General features: G+C 44.4%; 1 protein-coding gene across 11 annotated transcripts in view; it reads left to right on the top strand.

Annotated features, from left to right (window-relative positions):
* The window catches only part of MYO5A (myosin VA), a 226,862-nt gene that overhangs the window by 112,663 nt on the left and 95,941 nt on the right, over window positions 1–18,258 (top strand). For all 11 annotated transcript variants that reach the window (XM_029575888.1, XM_029575892.1, XM_029575893.1 and 8 more), the window contains exons 6-9: window positions 1,508–1,651; window positions 3,482–3,563; window positions 5,288–5,395; window positions 18,049–18,155. In XM_029575888.1, coding sequence (XP_029431748.1) covers window positions 1,508–1,651; window positions 3,482–3,563; window positions 5,288–5,395; window positions 18,049–18,155 — 441 coding nt within the window. The remainder of the gene's footprint in view (window positions 1–1,507; window positions 1,652–3,481; window positions 3,564–5,287; window positions 5,396–18,048; window positions 18,156–18,258) is intronic.

Below are 18,258 nucleotides of genomic sequence, written 5' to 3' on the forward strand. Positions count from 1 at the left end.
TATGATTAGATAAATAGAGACTCTGTTAGTGATATAGACATTCATTGATATTTTTTAGATGCATCTGGAAAAGAAAAAAACACACATTTAGAGAGTGGTAAATGATTATATATTAATGTGTATAAATGATTCTGTCTATAGGACAGCAAATTTCCATCTGATAACATTCTCTTTATCATTTTCAAAAAATGTTTTTGGTTTTATAAACCATTTGAAAAGTGTTTTTGCACCTTCTTTTTTGGCATTTCATTTACAATTTACTAGTTACAGGTTTGCAATTTCATGTTTCAGTTTTTTCAGCACTCTAGCATGGATACCATCTGGTCCTGGTGGTTTGTTACTCTTTAGCTGGTCAATTTGATCTACTATATCCACCATTATCACATAGATTTGTTTTAGTTACTCAGAATCATCACCATCAAAAATTGTTTCCGTTAAGGGAATGTTCCCAATATCCTCCTCAGTAAAGACAAAGGCAAAGAATTAATTTAGTTTTTCTACTATTTCTTTGTCCTACCTAAGCATTCCTTTTAACCATTGATCATCTTATTAGCCCAACTAACTCCCTCACAGGCTTTTTTTTACTTCAAATGCACTTGAAAAAGTTTTTTAGTTTTTGCCTCTATGGCATCAAATACAGTCTGCAGGCATTGAACTTCCTCCATTTATTCGGATGCATTTGAAATCCTGACCCCAAGTAGATAGAGACCTGTTACTCCCACAGAGCATTAATAAGCAGAAGGTACCTTAATACAAAGCCATCAGTACTGTGCAAACCTGAATTCCAGGTTTTTTCATGAGGCTGTGCACCCCAGGGCACTTAGAAAAGGGGAAAGAATCTGATGTGCATTGTTGATCATATCTTTGGATACATGAATGATTTACTGTATTTAAAATGTTTTACATTTAAAAAATCATAATTTAATGCAGTGGGTACATGTTTATGCAGATCTTTTGCTGTAGGGGGGTTTTCTTAGCTTATGTAGGTTTGTATGTATAACTAAAATTTCCAGCATAACCCTCTCAGACAAATAATTATACAGCCTTTTAAGCCCAGAGATCCATGTTGGCAGCTAGTCAAGTCTTAAAAAACCACATTCAAATGTTAAGCTTTCGCTTAATTTTAATTCTGTCCCAGTCTTAAAACTACTGATTTATCAGGTTGCCCTAAGGGCAGTGGGATAAAAAGCTTTGAATTAGAATTTTTGGGTCAGATTCTTTGAGGTGTGCCATATATTTTAGCAGACCACAGCATCGCCATTTGATGGGGTATTCCATGCTTCACATAGGGGAGGGGGCAGTAAGGAACACCCACCCCTTCAGTTCTATATCACATTCCTTCTGCTTCTTGCGACTGGACAGGATGTTTGCACTAGAGATGTGAATCGGAACCAGAATCGGTTCGGATTTCAGTTCCGATTCACATCTCTAGTTTGCACAGGGGAAGAAAAGAAACCAACAGTGTGATTTCAGAAAGTAATGAAACCCTCCTTATTTCTCCCCGCAGTCTATCGGAAATGCCAAAACTACAAGGAATGACAATAGCAGTCGCTTTGGGAAGTACATTGAAATTGGGTTTGATAAGAGGTATCGCATCATTGGTGCCAATATGAGAACCTACCTCTTAGAAAAGTCAAGAGTTGTATTTCAGGTATGGAAGTCTCGTTACACATGATTAGACTCTCCCTCCCTCTCTCTCTCTCTCTTAGAGATATATATAAAATGAGATGCCCTTGCAAATGTATTCTTTTGTCACACGTTTTGCATATACATTAATTGCTATAAGGTGAATTTTCAAAGGGATTCTGCATGTAAAAATATGCACACTTGTGCACATATAAATAGCTTGTATGCATGTATATGCTATTTTATAAATTTTGAGAATACGCATGTATTTGCAGTTCCATGCTTACATTTTAGGGGGGGGGGGGGGGGGGATGGTCTGGGGCATTTCGGAGCGGGTTCAGAAGTACATGCGCTAGTTGCTATTTTGTAAGAGATATGCATATACATTTCTAAACGTATTTGTATAATTTTACTCCTGCTAATTGACGCATGCAAATGAAATCGGACTTGTCTGTTGTCTGCAGTTTTTGGGTGGGAGGCCTGGGTGATCTGAGGGGGGTCAGGGTGAAGTGCTAGAGGGTGGAGGTGAACTGCTGGAGGCGTCTGAGACCTGGTGACTCCAAGTACATCCATAAGTAAGTAAGTATTTTCAAAAGGAGTAAACGCACACTTCATAAAATACCTACCTCTGCGTCTAATTCTGGGTGTTTATTCATGCAGTGTCATAATTGTTTCATGCAGAAATTATATGCGTGCATGCTTATAAAATAGGTATAGAAAATGTGAGTTTCCTAGCGTCTAGCTAGATGGACTCAGGACCAGTGGGTTATGTTCCCCTGCCAGCAAATGGAGACTGAGTCAGATTTCAAAGCTGACTTCACCCTAGATACACCCCTGCAGTGACCTCAGCCCTTCAGTATTTCTCTGTCTCCAGCAGATGATGGACATACCTCTCCCTATAGGGATTGCTGTACCTTTTGGAAGGAGAAATTCTACATTTAAATTGGAGAAAAGATAGAGCCCCGCTCTCTTGCAGTGATACTTAAAGGTCCCTCCCCAGAGGACAATTCCTGAGGTGATTTCCAGGATCCCTCAGAGGTGTTCCTAGGTTCGGTAGCCAGTTCCTGGCATGAACTTTGCTGCTTAAGCAGCTGAAAGGCAGTGGGTGCAGGAAGCCCCATTTACAGTGTTTGGTTGAGTATAGTTATGGTTATCTGTTTTTAATCATATTTTAATTATATTTTAAATCAAGTTTTTTCAATAGAATGTCCACAGTGGCTTTTGAAGAGAATACTGAAGGTTTGAGGTCACTGCAGCTTTGAAATCTGACTTCGTCTCCATCTGCTGGCAGGGGAGCACAACCTATTGGTCCTGAGTCTGTGTACACTAAGGAAAATGAAATTATCAGGTAAGTCATTTCTCCATTTCATGCATTGGGAATATTCACAATTACTGAAACATATGTGCATACTTTCAGAGCAGAAATATGCAGTATTGTAAACTTCTGCAGCTTCCCACTGCACAGTTTATAAAACACTAGTATTAATCTTCTCACCTCCATGTACGTGCCCAAATGCAGTTCTGCAGATTAGGTTTTGAAAATTGAGCTGTACGCAAGTATATGTTTTAAAATAGGTCTTCCTACCAAGTCCAAGCCCCCAATCAAAATAAAAGATAAGCATCATAGTGACCCTTCATTAATATGCAGTTTTCGGTGTTGCCTGATGATGTCTGCTTCACATAAAGCCTGTTTTGTTTTCTATACTGGCTAAATAGCTGCTAAAGGTACATTTTTGTAGGAGTTGAACCAGACTCCTACATTAATATATTTTGTAACTTATTGTACAGGTTTACAGTATGCAGGAATTTGGCCTTGTTGAAAGATATTTTTATTTTTATTTTTTTTGTTTTTAAGGCGGATGAGGAGAGAAACTACCACATCTTTTACCAGCTCTGTGCCTCCGCAGCGTTGCCTGACTTTAAGCCACTACGATTAGGTAGGAGGTGGTGGTGTCGCTGGGTTGAGCTCTAAGCTCTGCTAAAGACTTTCGTTTTAATTAATCTGTTCCTTTAGGTTAACGGCATCTCAGTCCTGTCCATTCTGACCCGAAATTTCTGTGCATGAAAGCCGTATTTACCAAAGGGCCGATTTTTGGTTTGTGGCACACGAACCACAGAAAGGACACAACAGATCTCATAGAGCAGAAATGATAACCAGAAGCTCTTAGTACAGGTTTAGAAATACAGGGATTGTTTATTAAAAGGAAATTTTAGATCTTTTACTTATTAAGAAGGATACAGGTAAGGACAACTGTGGCAGTTTCTTCTGTATTCAGGTACCACAGTACATATGAAAATGTTTATTGCCTGAGAGGGGTTAGTTGATCCAAAGAAATGGTTTTGATTGAATCTCAGTGGCCATAGAATGGCTAACAGCCAGAACAGAGCCATAAACTCTACTTCGACCCGCCTTTCTCTTCACACAGGTTACAAAATAATTTTGGTCCAGACCCATCCCATTCTTTCTGGATCATATTCTTTAATAACATTGCCTTTTGTAAGGACTCTACATTCTGATGCAGGAAATGACTTCTTAATCTACTCTAAAGCTCTGACGTGTGAGAAGGCAGAGGTGTAAGAGTATTATCATTGTAATGGTGAACCTATGATGGTAGAGTGTTTTAGTATCGTAACCTGCTTTGATGTTCAAAAGGAATTGCAGGCTGTCAAGATGAAAATAAATATATTTAAATTTTCCTTTTTTTGTCTTAGCACTTATAGCTATGCAACATCAACGCTGTTTACCAGTAAAGCTTGACAGAGTTTTATTTTTCATTTCTTTATGGTACATTGTTTGGTATTTTTCTTCCATAATAGAACGTCTTCAGTTGAACACAGTTGTAGTTCAGACTAAATGGATGTGATAGAAAACTGTGTGTCATTTGGGGAACTCTAGCTTGACAAATCAACAGGTGCACACTCAATCCGGGAAACAACAGATTACATTTAAGTGTGTGACACTAAAATACTGCCCCAGGGTCTGTGGGGAAGGCCAGTGTTTTATTTCCAGATTCTACCCTCCAACCTTAAGTTTGACTCTCCCTCATACAAAGGATCCTGTGCTGGATCTGAGTTGCTCTGTACATTCTGAGGGCTGTTTTCAGACTTTTAGTCTGCCTTTGAAAATGCAGTATAAGGCCGATATTCAAAGTTACTTAGCCAGATAAGTAGCAGCAGCTGAATATTCAGCTGTGATCACTGGTCGCCACTTAGCCTAATAAATGCTTATCCAGCTAAGTAGTTAGCTGGATAACCTGTGGGCGGGATGTATGCAAATCAGGGATGAGCTACTTATCCGGTTAACATAGCTGGATAAGTAGCTATAGTCAAACTTATCCAGTTAAGTTAACCAGATGAGTTAAACCTGCTCGATAGCAGGTCTAAAGTTAGCTGGATAAGACTTATCCAGCTAAGTAGCACTTTCTACTGGGATATTCAGAAGCAGTCATGCTGCTGAAAATCCCATATAAGTTAATCATATAAATCTTATCTGGCTAGTTTACTAAAACATTCACTTTTGAATATCTTCCCCTATACCTCAAATGGTTTTTACAAGGTACCCATGAGGATAACACGAGAGATTGCTTGTAAAACTGTAACAAAATAAGATAGCGTTAGGTTTCCTAAGGCACATGATAATCTTGTTTGTCTTCAATTGTAGGCAATGCTGATTATTTCCACTACACAAAACAAGGAGGCAGTCCAGTTATTGACGGGATAGATGATGCCAGAGAAATGATCAACACTAGGCAAGCCTGCACATTGCTAGGTAACTCTGACCACTCTGTCTGAAGGCAGAGTGTACGTGCTTTGTGTGTTTTGCGTGTTTCTGTGGCATCTTGGCTGCGTTTTGTTTTCTTGTAATTGTGTCGAGCCTTTGGTGTACTTGGGGAACTAATGAAAGCATAGAAGGTAGTCATTTGAAATCAGCAAAATGGGTTAGGATTGGGCAGTAGATGGATAACTGTCCTTTACTCACCAGCAAGTCTTCCTAGAGACTACACACTTGTGGAGAGTAATTTTCAATGCCATTTGCCCAGGTAAATGGGCCTGACTGATAATTGCTAAAAGTCTGCAAGGGCTTCTGCAGTGGGTGCATTTCTTTTAACAGTGTTAGAAAGAGGCACCCCTGGAGGATGTGTTTAGGTCAGGGGGAAGGAACATGGCGTGCATACATGGGACTTTCAAAAGTCCTTTTCCTCTGCTCTGCCCCTGCTATTTGTGCGGGTGGCTAAGTAGTTTCTCTCTGAAAATTAAAACGTGGGTTAAAAGCACCCATCTCCTTTGCACCCCTGCTGTTCATATGACCCACCGAGTGGGATACAAATAACACGTGCATTCTGAAAATCCCATGCACACCTGGGGAGCTTCGCTCTGAAAATTACCCATGCACTCTGCAACTAGAAGGGCCTGTTTGAAAATTGCTCCCACATAGACTCCATAGAAAGCATTCACTGGCCTGGGGCACAGCTGTACTTTGTGCCTGCAGATGTTAGTCTGAATCATCAAAGTGTAATTCTGTGTAGGGATGTGAATCATTTTTTGATGATTTAAAACAATCGTCAGATATATTTTAAATCGTCAAAAATCGTTAAGAGTCGCGATACAATAGAAGTTCCCCCGATTTATCGTGAAAAATCGTAAATCGGGGGAGGGGGGAGGGCAGGGAAAACCGGCACACCAAAAAAACCCCTAAACCCACCCCGACCCTATAAAACGAATCCCTTACCTTCCCCCACCCTCCCGAACCCCCCCAAAACTTTTTACGAGTACCTGGTGGTCCAGTGGGGGCACGGGGACCGATCTCCCGCTCTCGGTCCATCGGTGCCATTTTGGCTGCCACTCAAAAATGGCCCGATAAAAAAAAAACCCGACCCTTTAAAAACGACCCCTTAGCTTCCCCCACCTTCCTGATCCCCCCAAAACATACCTGGTGGTCTAGTGGTGGTCCCGGGAGCGATCTCCCGTTCTCAGGCCGTCGGCTGCCACTCATAAAGATGGCACCGATGGCCATTTGCCCTTACCATATGACAGGGTATCCGTGCCATTGGCCGGCCCCTGTCACATGGTAGGAGCACTGGCTGGCCGGCGCCATCTTTAAAGATGGCCGCCGGCCATCTTTAAATTAAAAGTAATACACCCACATTGCATTATTCAGAACATAATTCCCCAATATCACAAAAAAACCAGGAGTCAAGAAAAGGAGATTCATTAGGCTCAGGTAGGACCCACAGTCACCCATTCTTGACAGATGGGCAGCCAACAGGTATACCCCCCCCCCCCCCACTCAAACAGGTCATTAAGTTCTTTAAAATCCAGGAATACAGTGGGCTCAGGTAGAATTAGACCTGTGATGAGGAGACACACAATGTACCAAATGCAAAAAGAACAAGCCATCTCTATATTAAAAACTGAAGAAGTTCTTGAGAAAAACATTGAAGTGTTACCAGAAATGAGAGAAAAAACACAATGCATGCAGTATTTCAAGATCCATAACCAAAAGAAAAATCTAATTCAGATGAATAACTCTGTCAACAGTGGCACAACTACAAAAAGAGTGAGTGAAGTGAATAGCAAATCTCAACTAATATCTTATAAGGAGTCCAGGAAAAGCAATAACCTTAAAGAGAGTACCTGGAAGGCTATGACCACAAATGCTCATAGTTTGGGAAATAAAATCCCAGATCTGCAGGCCCTAATGGCTGAGGCAGAATTGGACATTGTTGCTATCACAGAGACATGGTTCACAGAATCTCATGATTGGGATACAACAATACCAGGCTATAACTTGTTAAGGAAGGACAGAGAGGATAGAAAAGGGGGAGATGTGGCTCTTTATGTCAGAAACAACATCCAAGCATCTGAGCTACAAGGAAGTTGGGGTAAGGAAGAAGCTCTATGGCTCGACCTAAAAAAAGATGACGGAGCGTCCATTTATATTGGAGTGGTTTACAGGCCTCCAAACCAAAAGGAAGAGCTGGACAGAGACCTGGTTGAAGACATCCATAAGATAGGTAAGAAGGGAGAAGTGGTGATCGTGGGTGACTTTAATATGCCAGATGTAGACTGGAAAATCCCATCTGCAGAAACTAAAAATAGCAGAGCGATAGTGGATGCCATGCAAGTATCTTTGTTCAAACAAATGGTGTTGGAACCCACCAGAGAAGGAGCTATACTCGACTTAGTGCTCACTAATGCAGATAATGTCTCAGATGTCCAGGTGGGTGCCCACCTCAGCAGCAGTGATCATCAAACGGTATGGTTTAATATCACTAAAAGAATAGGGAAAAGAACCACAAAGACCCGAGTTTTACAGTTCAAAAACACAGACTTTGAGGAAATGGGGAAGTACCTGGAGGAAGAACTTAAAGGATGGGAGAACGAGAGAGATGTGGATCAGCAGTGGACCAATCTAAAAGGAGCAATCACCAAGGCAACTGCTCTATATGTTAGAAATGTAAAGAAAAGCAAAAGAAAATTGAAACCTATCTGGTTCTCAAAGGAGGTGGCTGACAAAATTAAAGCTAAAAGAACAGCATTCAAGACATATAAAAGATCCCAAAGGGAGGAACACAAAGAAGAATATTTGTATCAACTTAGGGAGACAAAGAAATTAATCAAGTTGGCAAAAAGTCAAGCGGAAGAGAGGATTGCCAAGGAGATAAAAAATGGTGACAAAACATTTTTCAGATACATCAGCGAAAAGAGAAAGATCCAAAGTGGTATAGTGAAATTGAAAGGTGGTAATGATCAATGTGTGGAGGGAGACGAAGAAATGGCAGAAATATTAAACGAATACTTCAGCTCTGTGTTCACTAAAGAAGACCCTGGAGAAGGACCATCTCTACACAACAAAAAACTGGTGGGAAGTGGAATAGATGAAAATCCTTTTACAGTAGAAAATGTGTGGGAAGAGCTAAAGAACCTGAAAGTGGACAAAGCCATGGGGCCTGATGGGATTCATCCAAGGATATTGAGGGAGCTCAGAGATGTTCTGGCAGCTCCGCTGTGTGACCTGTTCAATAGATCCCTAGAAACGGGAGTGGTGCCGAGTGATTGGAGAAGAGCGGTGGTGGTCCCGCTTCACAAGAGTGGGAACAGGGAGGAGGCTGGCAACTACAGACCGGTCAGCCTCACTTCGGTGGTGGGAAAAGTAATGGAGTCACTGCTGAAAGAGAGAATAGTGAACTATCTACAGTCCGGAGAATTGATGGACCAGAGGCAACATGGATTCACCAGGGGAAGATCCTGTCAGACAAATCTGATTGACTTTTTTGACTGGGTAACCAAGGAATTGGATCGAGGAAGAGCGCTCGATATCATATACTTGGATTTCAGCAAAGCTTTTGACACGGTTCCGCACAGGAGACTGGTGAATAAAACGAGAAGCTTGGGAGTGAGTGCCGAGGTGGTGACCTGGATTGCAAATTGGTTGACGGACAGAAGACAATGTGTGATGGTAAATGGAACCTTCTCTGAAGAGAGAGCGGTTTTAAGTGGTGTACCGCAAGGATCGGTGTTGGGACCGGTCCTGTTCAATATCTTTGTGAGCGACATTGCGGACGGGATAGAAGGCAAGGTTTGTCTTTTCGCGGATGACACTAAGATCTGCAACAGAGTGGATACGCCAGAAGGAGTGGAGAGAATGAGACGGGATCTAAGGAAACTGGAAGAGTGGTTGAAGATATGGCAGCTGAGATTCAATGCCAAGAAGTGCAAAGTCATGCATATGGGGAGTGGAAACCCGAATGAACTGTATTCGATGGGGGGGGAAAGGCTGATGTGCACGGAGCAGGAGAGGGACCTTGGGGTGATAGTGTCTAATGATATGAAGTCTGCGAAACAATGCGACAAGGCGATAGCAAAAGCCAGAAGAATGCTGGGCTGCATAGAGAGGAATATCGAGTAAGAAAAGGGAAGTGATTATTCCCTTGTTCAGGTCCTTGGTGAGGCCTCACCTGGAGTACTGTGTTCAGTTCTGGAGACCGTATCTACAAAAAGACAAAGACAAGATGGAAGCGGTACAGAGAAGGGCGACCAGGAAGGTGGAGGATCTTCATCGGATGACGTACGAGGAGAGATTGAAGAATCTAAATATGTACACCCTGGAGGAAAGGAGGAGCAGAGGCGATATGATACAGACTTTCAGATACTTGAAAGGTTTTAATGATCCAAAGACAACAACAAACCTTTTCCGTAGGAAAAAAATCAGCAGAACCAGGGGTCACGATTTGAAGCTCCAGGGAGGAAGATTCAGAACCAATGTTAGGAAGTATTTCTTCACGGAGAGGGTGGTGGATGCCTGGAATGCCCTTCCGGAGGATGTGGTGAAGACCAGAACTGTGAAGGACTTCAAAGGGGCGTGGGATAAACACTGTGGATCCATAAAGTCAAGAGGCCGCCAATGAAGAGTGGGTGACTCGCCAGAATGATGGCTACTGCCTGGAGACAATACCCTTATTCAATAAACATACACATGCTTACCGTGACTCCAACATCGTTCTAGCTTCAACAGCAAGAGGAAATGTGGAATAAAGGATCTGCACTCACAAAGGGGGGAGTAGCTGGCTTATTACGGCGGTTACTACCCCAAACCAAATAAGCCTGTTACTTCAATTTCTATGCATATACAGCATAGTTCTCTGCTTCAACGGCAGGGGAGAAGAAAAAAGGGTTCACACTCACAAAGCGGGGAGTAGCTGGCTTGTTACGGTGGTTACTACCCCAAACCAAATGTGCCTGATACTTCACTTTCGATGCATATCCAGCATGGCTCTCTGCTTCAACAGCATGGGAGAAGAATAAACTGATACTTCAAGCATATCCAGCATAGCTCCCTGCTTCAACGGCAGGGGAGAAGAAATACAACCAATAAGGGCTGTATAACATAGTCTGAGTAAAACAAGCATGGGTGTAGCTTGCTTATTGCGGCGGTTACTACCCCTACTACCCCTAACTAATCAAGCTAGATATTTCACTTGGATGCAGCTCCATCACTGCTTTCTACATTAATGGTGGGGGTGGAAGGGAAATAGAACCAAGAGCTAAGAGAAACAGATAAGTATGAGAGAAAAAGGTGTGTGAAGCTTGCTGGGCAGACTGGATGGGCCGTTTGGTCTTCTTCTGCCGTCATTTCTATGTTTCTATGTTTCTGTACCCTGTCATATGGTAAGGGCAAAGGGCCATCGGTGCCATCTTTATGAGTGGCAGCCGACGGCCTGAGAACGGGAGATCGCTCCCGGGACCACCACTAGACCACCAGGTATGTTTTGGGGGGCTCGGGAGGGTGGGGGAAGCTAAGGGGTTGTTTTTAAAGGGTCGGGTGGGTTTTGTTTTTATCGGGCCATTGGCGCCATTTTTGAGTGGCAGCCAAAATAGTGCCGATGGCCCGAGAGCGGGAGATCGGTCCCCGCGCCCCCACTGGACCACCAGGTAATCGTAAAACCGTGGGTGATGTGAATCAGAACCAATTCCGATTCACATCACCCACGATGTGATTTTTTCCCCCCTCTAGCCGAACCCGATCGTTAAGACGATCAGGCACACGATTCACATCTCTAATTCTGTGCAGAAGTCTGTTTTGAGAATTCAGGAACAGATGTGACTTCGTGCATGTAGATTTACGTACATGCCTTCAAAAAATGAAAGTTTGCACAAAGATTCTTTCCGTACCCAGCCCCATCCCTCCCCCCTTCCTGGAACGCCTCTTTCTAGTACACATATAAGGATGCACAAAACCGTGTCGTATGCTGAGCACCGGTCAATTTTAGTGTAACAGTTTACTTACAGAAATCTGGTTTTATGCGCATAAACCTTTTATAGCCTTGCACTAAAATAGTTGCAGTTTTTAAAATAATTCACATCTTTTTTTCTGTAAGCTGTGTAATATTTTGCATATTGCTGTATAGATCATCATACTTTGATGTAAGCCCTGTTGTATGACTGCCAATATGATAAGCTGCCTCGGATTTAGCTTCCCAGTCCTCAACACACCTGCTTTGTACAGATACCATTTCCTAGCGTGTAGCCAGATGGACTCAGAACCAATGGGTTATGCTCCCTTGCCAGCAGATGGAGACAGTCAGGTTGCAAAGCTGACATCACCATACATACATCCCTGCAATGACCTCAGCTCTCCAGTAGTCTCCGTCTCCAGCAGGTGGTGGACATACCTCTCCCTGTGGGGATTGCTGTACTTTATGGAAGGAGAAATTCTACAGTCTAAATTGAAGAAAATTGAACCCCTTTCTCCTGCAGTGATACCTAAAGGTCCCTTCCCCAGTTGAGAATTCCTGAGGTGATTTCCGAGATCCCTCAGAGGTGTGCCTTGGTCCGGTAGCCGGTTCCCGGCGTGGACTTTGCTGCTTAGGCGGCTGAAAGGCAGCGGGTGCAGGAAGCAGAGCGAGGCGGTGACTGCCAAAGCCCTGTCCCCCAACAGCCTGAGTCTCAGCTGGTAAACGCTGAGCCCAGGTAAGTTTAAAAAAAAAAAAAAGAGAGAAAGATTTACCTCCCAGTTCAGAGACAATTAGAGGAAGTTTGGGTAGGTCTCCCCTCGATCTCCATGCTTGACGTGCCATAACGACGTCGTTCTGCTTCCGTTGGGGGTAAGGGGGGGAACTAGGCTTCTGAGCGGGTTGAGCAGCCTCCAGTGGGCTAGGCCCCGCTTCAGTCTTGATCAGCACATCGCGTGGTAGGCCACGGCAGCGCCATCTTGCGCACATTTAAGTGTGCACCATATTGCCTTCTATTGGACGTCAGTACATGCAGTGCGTCGGCTTGACACACGCGTCGTGCACATAATGTCGGGCACGTACCTACGCGCACATCTTTTAAAGTGCGCAACACAGGAAGAGCTGTGCGTGTGCCTTGCCGCGCCCCACCCGGACACTCAAATTGTATGCATACATTTTTAAGCACGAGCCGAGAGCGCGCACAACTATCACTGCCAATGGCGCCACCAACCAAGAAACCTAAGCGCCTTGCTCCAATATGGCAGTGCTTGCCATATTGGAGCCTCACAGATGGACCTGGACTCCAACTTATGTCAACACTGTGAGGAAGCCCAAGGTGACTTGGCCTCCTCGGACTTTACTAAGCCAGGCTCCTCCCATTCAAATGACAGGTTGGTCACTGCCTTACCTTGGAAGTACCTGGACTTCAGTAACCCCTTGACTGGGTCATCTGTGGGAGAGGGAAATTCAACTGGTCCCACCCCAGTGCCTCTTGGAATAGGCATGGACCCGGCTGCCTTTTCCTGGGTGGAGTTTTTCCAGGGGCTACAAGCCTTCGAACAGGCACAGTCAACTGCCTTACTTGCCCCTGTCCGAATAAAACTTCAGCTGGTGTCCCGTCTCTCTCCATTCCTACCGGCAGACCCCAAGGTATGCCTCGTCTTACCAAGGGTATCCCTGGCAAGGACCCGGATGGCACAGACGAAGAGGAGGATCCTGATTCCTTGGAAGATGGTGAAATTCCCCCCTGGGTTGGAACCGTATCAGACCATGTTACAGTTCTTTCATAGAGACGAATTGCTGGCCCTAGTTTCACAGACCCTGAAGTTGCTGAGAGTTCCTGGGGCAGGCTGACAGAGCCAAAAAAGAATCCCATTCTGATTTCCCTACGGAAAGCCTCCTGCTACTTTCCAGTGATGGATGTCATCCAGGACTTGATTTGATCTGGAATGGGATGCCTCAGAAGCAAGTTTTAAAGGGGGCAGGGCGCTGGAAGCTCTATACCCTCTGGACCCAGCCGTAAGAAAACATTTACATTTCCCTAAAGTGGACGCACTGGTCTGTGCCGTCTCTAAATGAACAACTATCCCTGTGGAGGGAGGAGCAGCTTTAAAAGATGCGCATGATAGAGGGATCGAGTCTATCCTTAAACAAGCCTTTGATGCTGTAGCAATGACCGTACAGATTGCTTCTTGTTACTCTCTGGTGGCTCATTTGTGTCTGCTTCTCTCTCAGGAGACTGATGACTCAGGGGTGAATTCCAGAGCCGTTATGGAACCTGCTGCTGCCTTTTTAGCAGACACAGGCTCTGATTTAATCCATACTGCGGCCAGAGGAGTGGCCTCAGTGGTGGTGACCAGACAATAGCTATGGCTGCGGAACTGGTCAGCTGACGCAACCTCCAAAGCTAATCTTACAAATTTGCCTTTTAAACGATCACTCCTATTCGGGAGAGAGTTGGAAAAGCTGGTCAAATGGGGAAAATCTCCAGTTCACTGGAAAAGAGGAAGCAACTGCAGCACCCCTCGCCTATGAGGGGTCGTTCCAGGGATTCTCAGAATTATCTCCCCTACAAAAATTCGACATTTCAGAGGTCTTGACCCCATGGGAGGTCCCAGCCCTTTCATACCCAGCAGCCCAGGAAGAGGGGCAGGTTCGGGTTCAGACTCGTCCCAAACCCCTAATGAGATTTTAGTCACCTACCTTCGGGACAAGGAGATAGAGAGACAGACGACCCCCTATTACCAATGGTAGGTCAAGATTACTTTGGACAAATAGGTGCTGGAAGTCATACAAGAAGGATATGCACTAGAATTCCACAGCACTCCTCGGAAAGTATTCATGGTGTCTCCTTGGCACTCCCAGCACAAGAAGCAGGCAGTGGAGATTAAGAACATAAGAAATTGCCATGCTGGGTCAGACCAAGGGTCCATCAAGCCCAGCATCCTGTTTCCAACAGAGACCAAACCAGGCCACAAGAACTTGGCAAGTACCCAAACACCAAGAAGATCCCATGCTACTGATGCCAGTAATAGCAGTTAATGGACTTCTTCTCCAAGAACTTATCCAAACCTTTTTTGAACCCAGCTACACTAACTACACTAACCACATCCTCTGGCAACAAATTCCAGAGCTTAATTGTGCGTTGAGTGTGAGAATTTTCTCTGATTAGTCTTAAATGTGTGCTACCTGCTAACTTCATGAAGTGCTCCCTAGTCCTTCTATTATCCGAAAGTGTAAATTGCTGATTCACATCTACTCATTCAAGACCTCTCATGATTTTAAAGACCTTAGGATGAGGGCTGTGATCCCAGTACCTATGCCCCAGGAAAATTTGAAGCATTATTCCATCTGTTATGTTGTACCCAAGAAGGAAGGTTCCTTTTGCCCTATTCTGGACCTCAAGATAGTCAACATCACTTGCGAGTGACTCATTTTCGCATGGAGACCTTATGCTCCGTAATAATGGCTGTACACCCGGGAGAGTTCCTAACCTCCCTGGATCTATCCAAGGCCTACCTATGTATTCCAATCTGACAGGATCACCAATGTTTCCTACGCTTTGCAGTGCTGGGTCATCATCATTAGTTTCGGGTGCTGCCCTTTGGCTTAGCCACCACCCCCCAGAACTTTTTCTAAGATTATGGTGGTCGTGGCAACAGCATTGAGAAAAGATGGGATCCTAGTGTACCCGTACTTGGACAATTGTTTGATCCAGGCCAAGACCATGGAAGAGAGCCTCCTGGTAATCAATGAGGTGATCTCCTTGTTACAGGAATTCGGTGGGATAATAAACCTTTCCAAGAGCCAGCCTCAAGCCTTCCCAGTCCTTGGAGTATCTGGGAGTCTGGTTTGACACCAAGTGAGACAAGGTCTTTCTTCCATTTTCACGGATACAGAAGTTGATATACCAGGTGCATCAGTTGGTGAACACGGTACACCCATCGGTATGGAGCTATTTCCAAGTTCTTGGTTTGATGGTGGCCTCATGTCTGTCGAGCTGCTGGCTGCATCCCACAATGCGACGGTTCCTCAATTCTTCAGTTGCAGAAGAAATCCGTGGTCCCTAGGAGTCTATGCTCTCGTTCATATCTGTCCGGAAGACAAGTTGCTATATGCCTTCCCTCCATGGCCCCTGCTGGGCAGAGTCATTTGCAAAATTGAGCACCACAGGGAATTAGTCCTACTAATAGCTCCAGATTGGCCCAGGCATCTGTGGTATGCAGACATGCAAAGGCTTCTGGTAGAGCACCCCCTGCGCCTCCCACCACACAGAGAACTGTTACAGCAGGGACCAGTCCTTCAAGAGGATCTGACTCTATTCTGTCTTTCTGTCTGGCCCTTGAGAGGGTTTGCCTGAAGAAGCGGGGATCTTTGGCAGTGGTAATTATCATCTTACTCTGCATTTGGAAGTTCTCCACATCCCTAGCTTATGTGCCGGTCTGGAGAATATTTGAGGCCTGGTGCGAGGAACGTGATGTCTCCCCTTAGGTGGTCAAAATCCCACTTATCCTGGAATTTTTCTTAACTCCTTGAAGATGCAGGTAGTGTCTCTCTTGTTACAGGGTTGAGATGAATGGTGTCTCCCTGTTGGCTTATCTGGACGTGGCTCATTTTCTGAAGGGAGTGAAGCATCTTCGGCCTCCCATGCGGTTGCCGGTTCCTTTGTGGAATCTTAATTTAGTGCTGGAATTTTTGGCAGGTTCTTCCTTTCGGCCACTGCGCAGTTTTTTCTTGCGTATATTGACTTTGAAAACGATGTTCCTGGTAGCTATATGCTTGGCACTTTGCATCTGTGAACTACAAGCATTGTCATGCTGGTAGCCTTTTCTCCGGATGACTCCAGGGCGTTGCAGGAACGTACTGTTCCATCCTTCTTGCCCAAAGTAGTCTCAGAGTTTCATTTGAACCAGTCCATTTTGTTGCCATCCCTAGATAAACTCAAGGATGCGGAGGAATATCAGCTCCTCAGTCATTTTGATGTCTAGAGGCTTTTAGTGCGGTATCGCCTGGACATACAGGCCCAAGACAATGCTGCCTTTGCAAGGGCGGTGTTGACTGGACTGCATGCAGCCTCCCGCCCCGATCGGGAGTAACTTTTGTACATCCCATTGGTCCTGAGGTCATCTGGCTACACGTTAGGAAATGGAGAAATTACTTGCCTGATAATTTTGTTTTTCTTAGTGTAGACAGATGGACTCGGCATCCTGCCCTCGCCTGCCCAAGTTCTGTGCCATGGGTCCTCCTGTGGAATGGGCCTCGAATCCAAGGGATCACTGGTAAGTGTTCATCCAGTCCCTAGATTAAAATACCTATATTCTTACTGGACTTCAGTGTTAATGGTTGGTTGAGTACAGTTACGGTTGTGTTTTTTAAAATCATGTTTTAATCATATTTTTAGTAATATATATTTAAGTCCTTTCACTAATATGTCCAAGGTGGCTTTTGAAGAGAATACAGGAGAGCTGACGTCACTGCAGGGATATATATATATATATATATGGTGACATCAGCTTTGCAACCTGACTCAGTCTCCATCTGCTGGCAGGGGAGCATAACCCATTGGTCCTGAGTCCATCTGTCTACACTAAGGAAAACAAAATTATCAGGTAAGTAATTTCTCCATTAAAAGAGGTTTACCACAACTTTTTCACCTAAATATATTTCAGACTAGATTCCTCCGATCTCCTTTGAGCTTGAAATCCATATTGAAGCTGCAGCGTGAAACACTAGATCCATAAATGTTGCGTACTGTCCTCTATTACATTGTGTATGTGTATATATGACAAATAAATAGAAGCAAATTCTCATATCACCAGTTCTAAGCAAGTTCTGTTTATCTGTTATGAGGTCAATATCAAGCAAGCCAGCGAGCAGCAAATGTATCCAGGTACAGCTACGCTCGTCACTTTTCCTGGCTATTCAGCGGGACTTTATCCTGCTGTACACGAGGCTTTACCCTATAAATTTAGGACTATGATTTCTCCAGCCAGATGTGCCTGCATAACTTTTAGCACTGAATGTGTGTGCTTGACGGCTAAAGTCTAGTCCCACCTTTGGAATGCACAACATTTATGCAGTCAATGGGGTAAATATGAAAGCTCAGTTTTTGTGTACATAATTCGAAAAGTTACCTGCACAGAGGTATAGAATAGTGACCTCTAAGTTGTCCATCAAGCCCAGCATCCTGTTTCCAACAGTGGCCAATCCAGGTCACAAGTACCCATACATCAGATAAATCACAAGCTACTATTGCTTCTTAATTACCGTCACAGCAGTTGATGGATTTTTCCTCTAGTCCTTGTTTAGCTTGTCGTGCATGCAGGCCTGCAAGCCAATTGTCTCAGGGACACTGCCCCCTGAGTTTCCCTTTGAAAATCCGCCCGTGCCATAGTTGGTTTTGTGGAGTAAACAAAGCACAAGGATCGCCAAATAAAGTTCCCCCTCCCCCTCTGTTTTTTTTCTGCCAGCCCACCTCCAGCCTCTGTGCCCAGGCGACTCCCCGCTTACCCAGAGAGAATCCCCTTTGAAAACTGGCCCCATATCTCCAGTGGTAGTTGCTGAGGGAAGAAATGAAAGCTACAGACGAGGGACAGTAGCAGCATGGTATCTGAGGGCTGAATGTGACCCAGGGGGTCGGCGCCCGAGCGCTGTGCTATATTTTAAGCAGCTTGCTTGTTTGTCGTTTCAGGGATTGGAGAGTCCTACCAGATGGGAATGTTTCGAATTCTAGCTTCCATCCTTCACCTGGGGAATGTGCAGTTTAATTCTCGGGATGCGGACAGCTGCATAATCCCTGTAAGCAGTGGCTTAAATACTACTAGTGTCCTGTGGCTCTTCTTGTTTTCCTTGTTTAATCTTTAGCATGGTGTGTGTGGTTACCTGTGCCATGACTGTCTCG

This window comes from Rhinatrema bivittatum, chromosome 13, assembly GCF_901001135.1.
Source record: "Rhinatrema bivittatum chromosome 13, aRhiBiv1.1, whole genome shotgun sequence".
NCBI lineage: Eukaryota > Metazoa > Chordata > Amphibia > Gymnophiona > Rhinatrematidae > Rhinatrema > Rhinatrema bivittatum.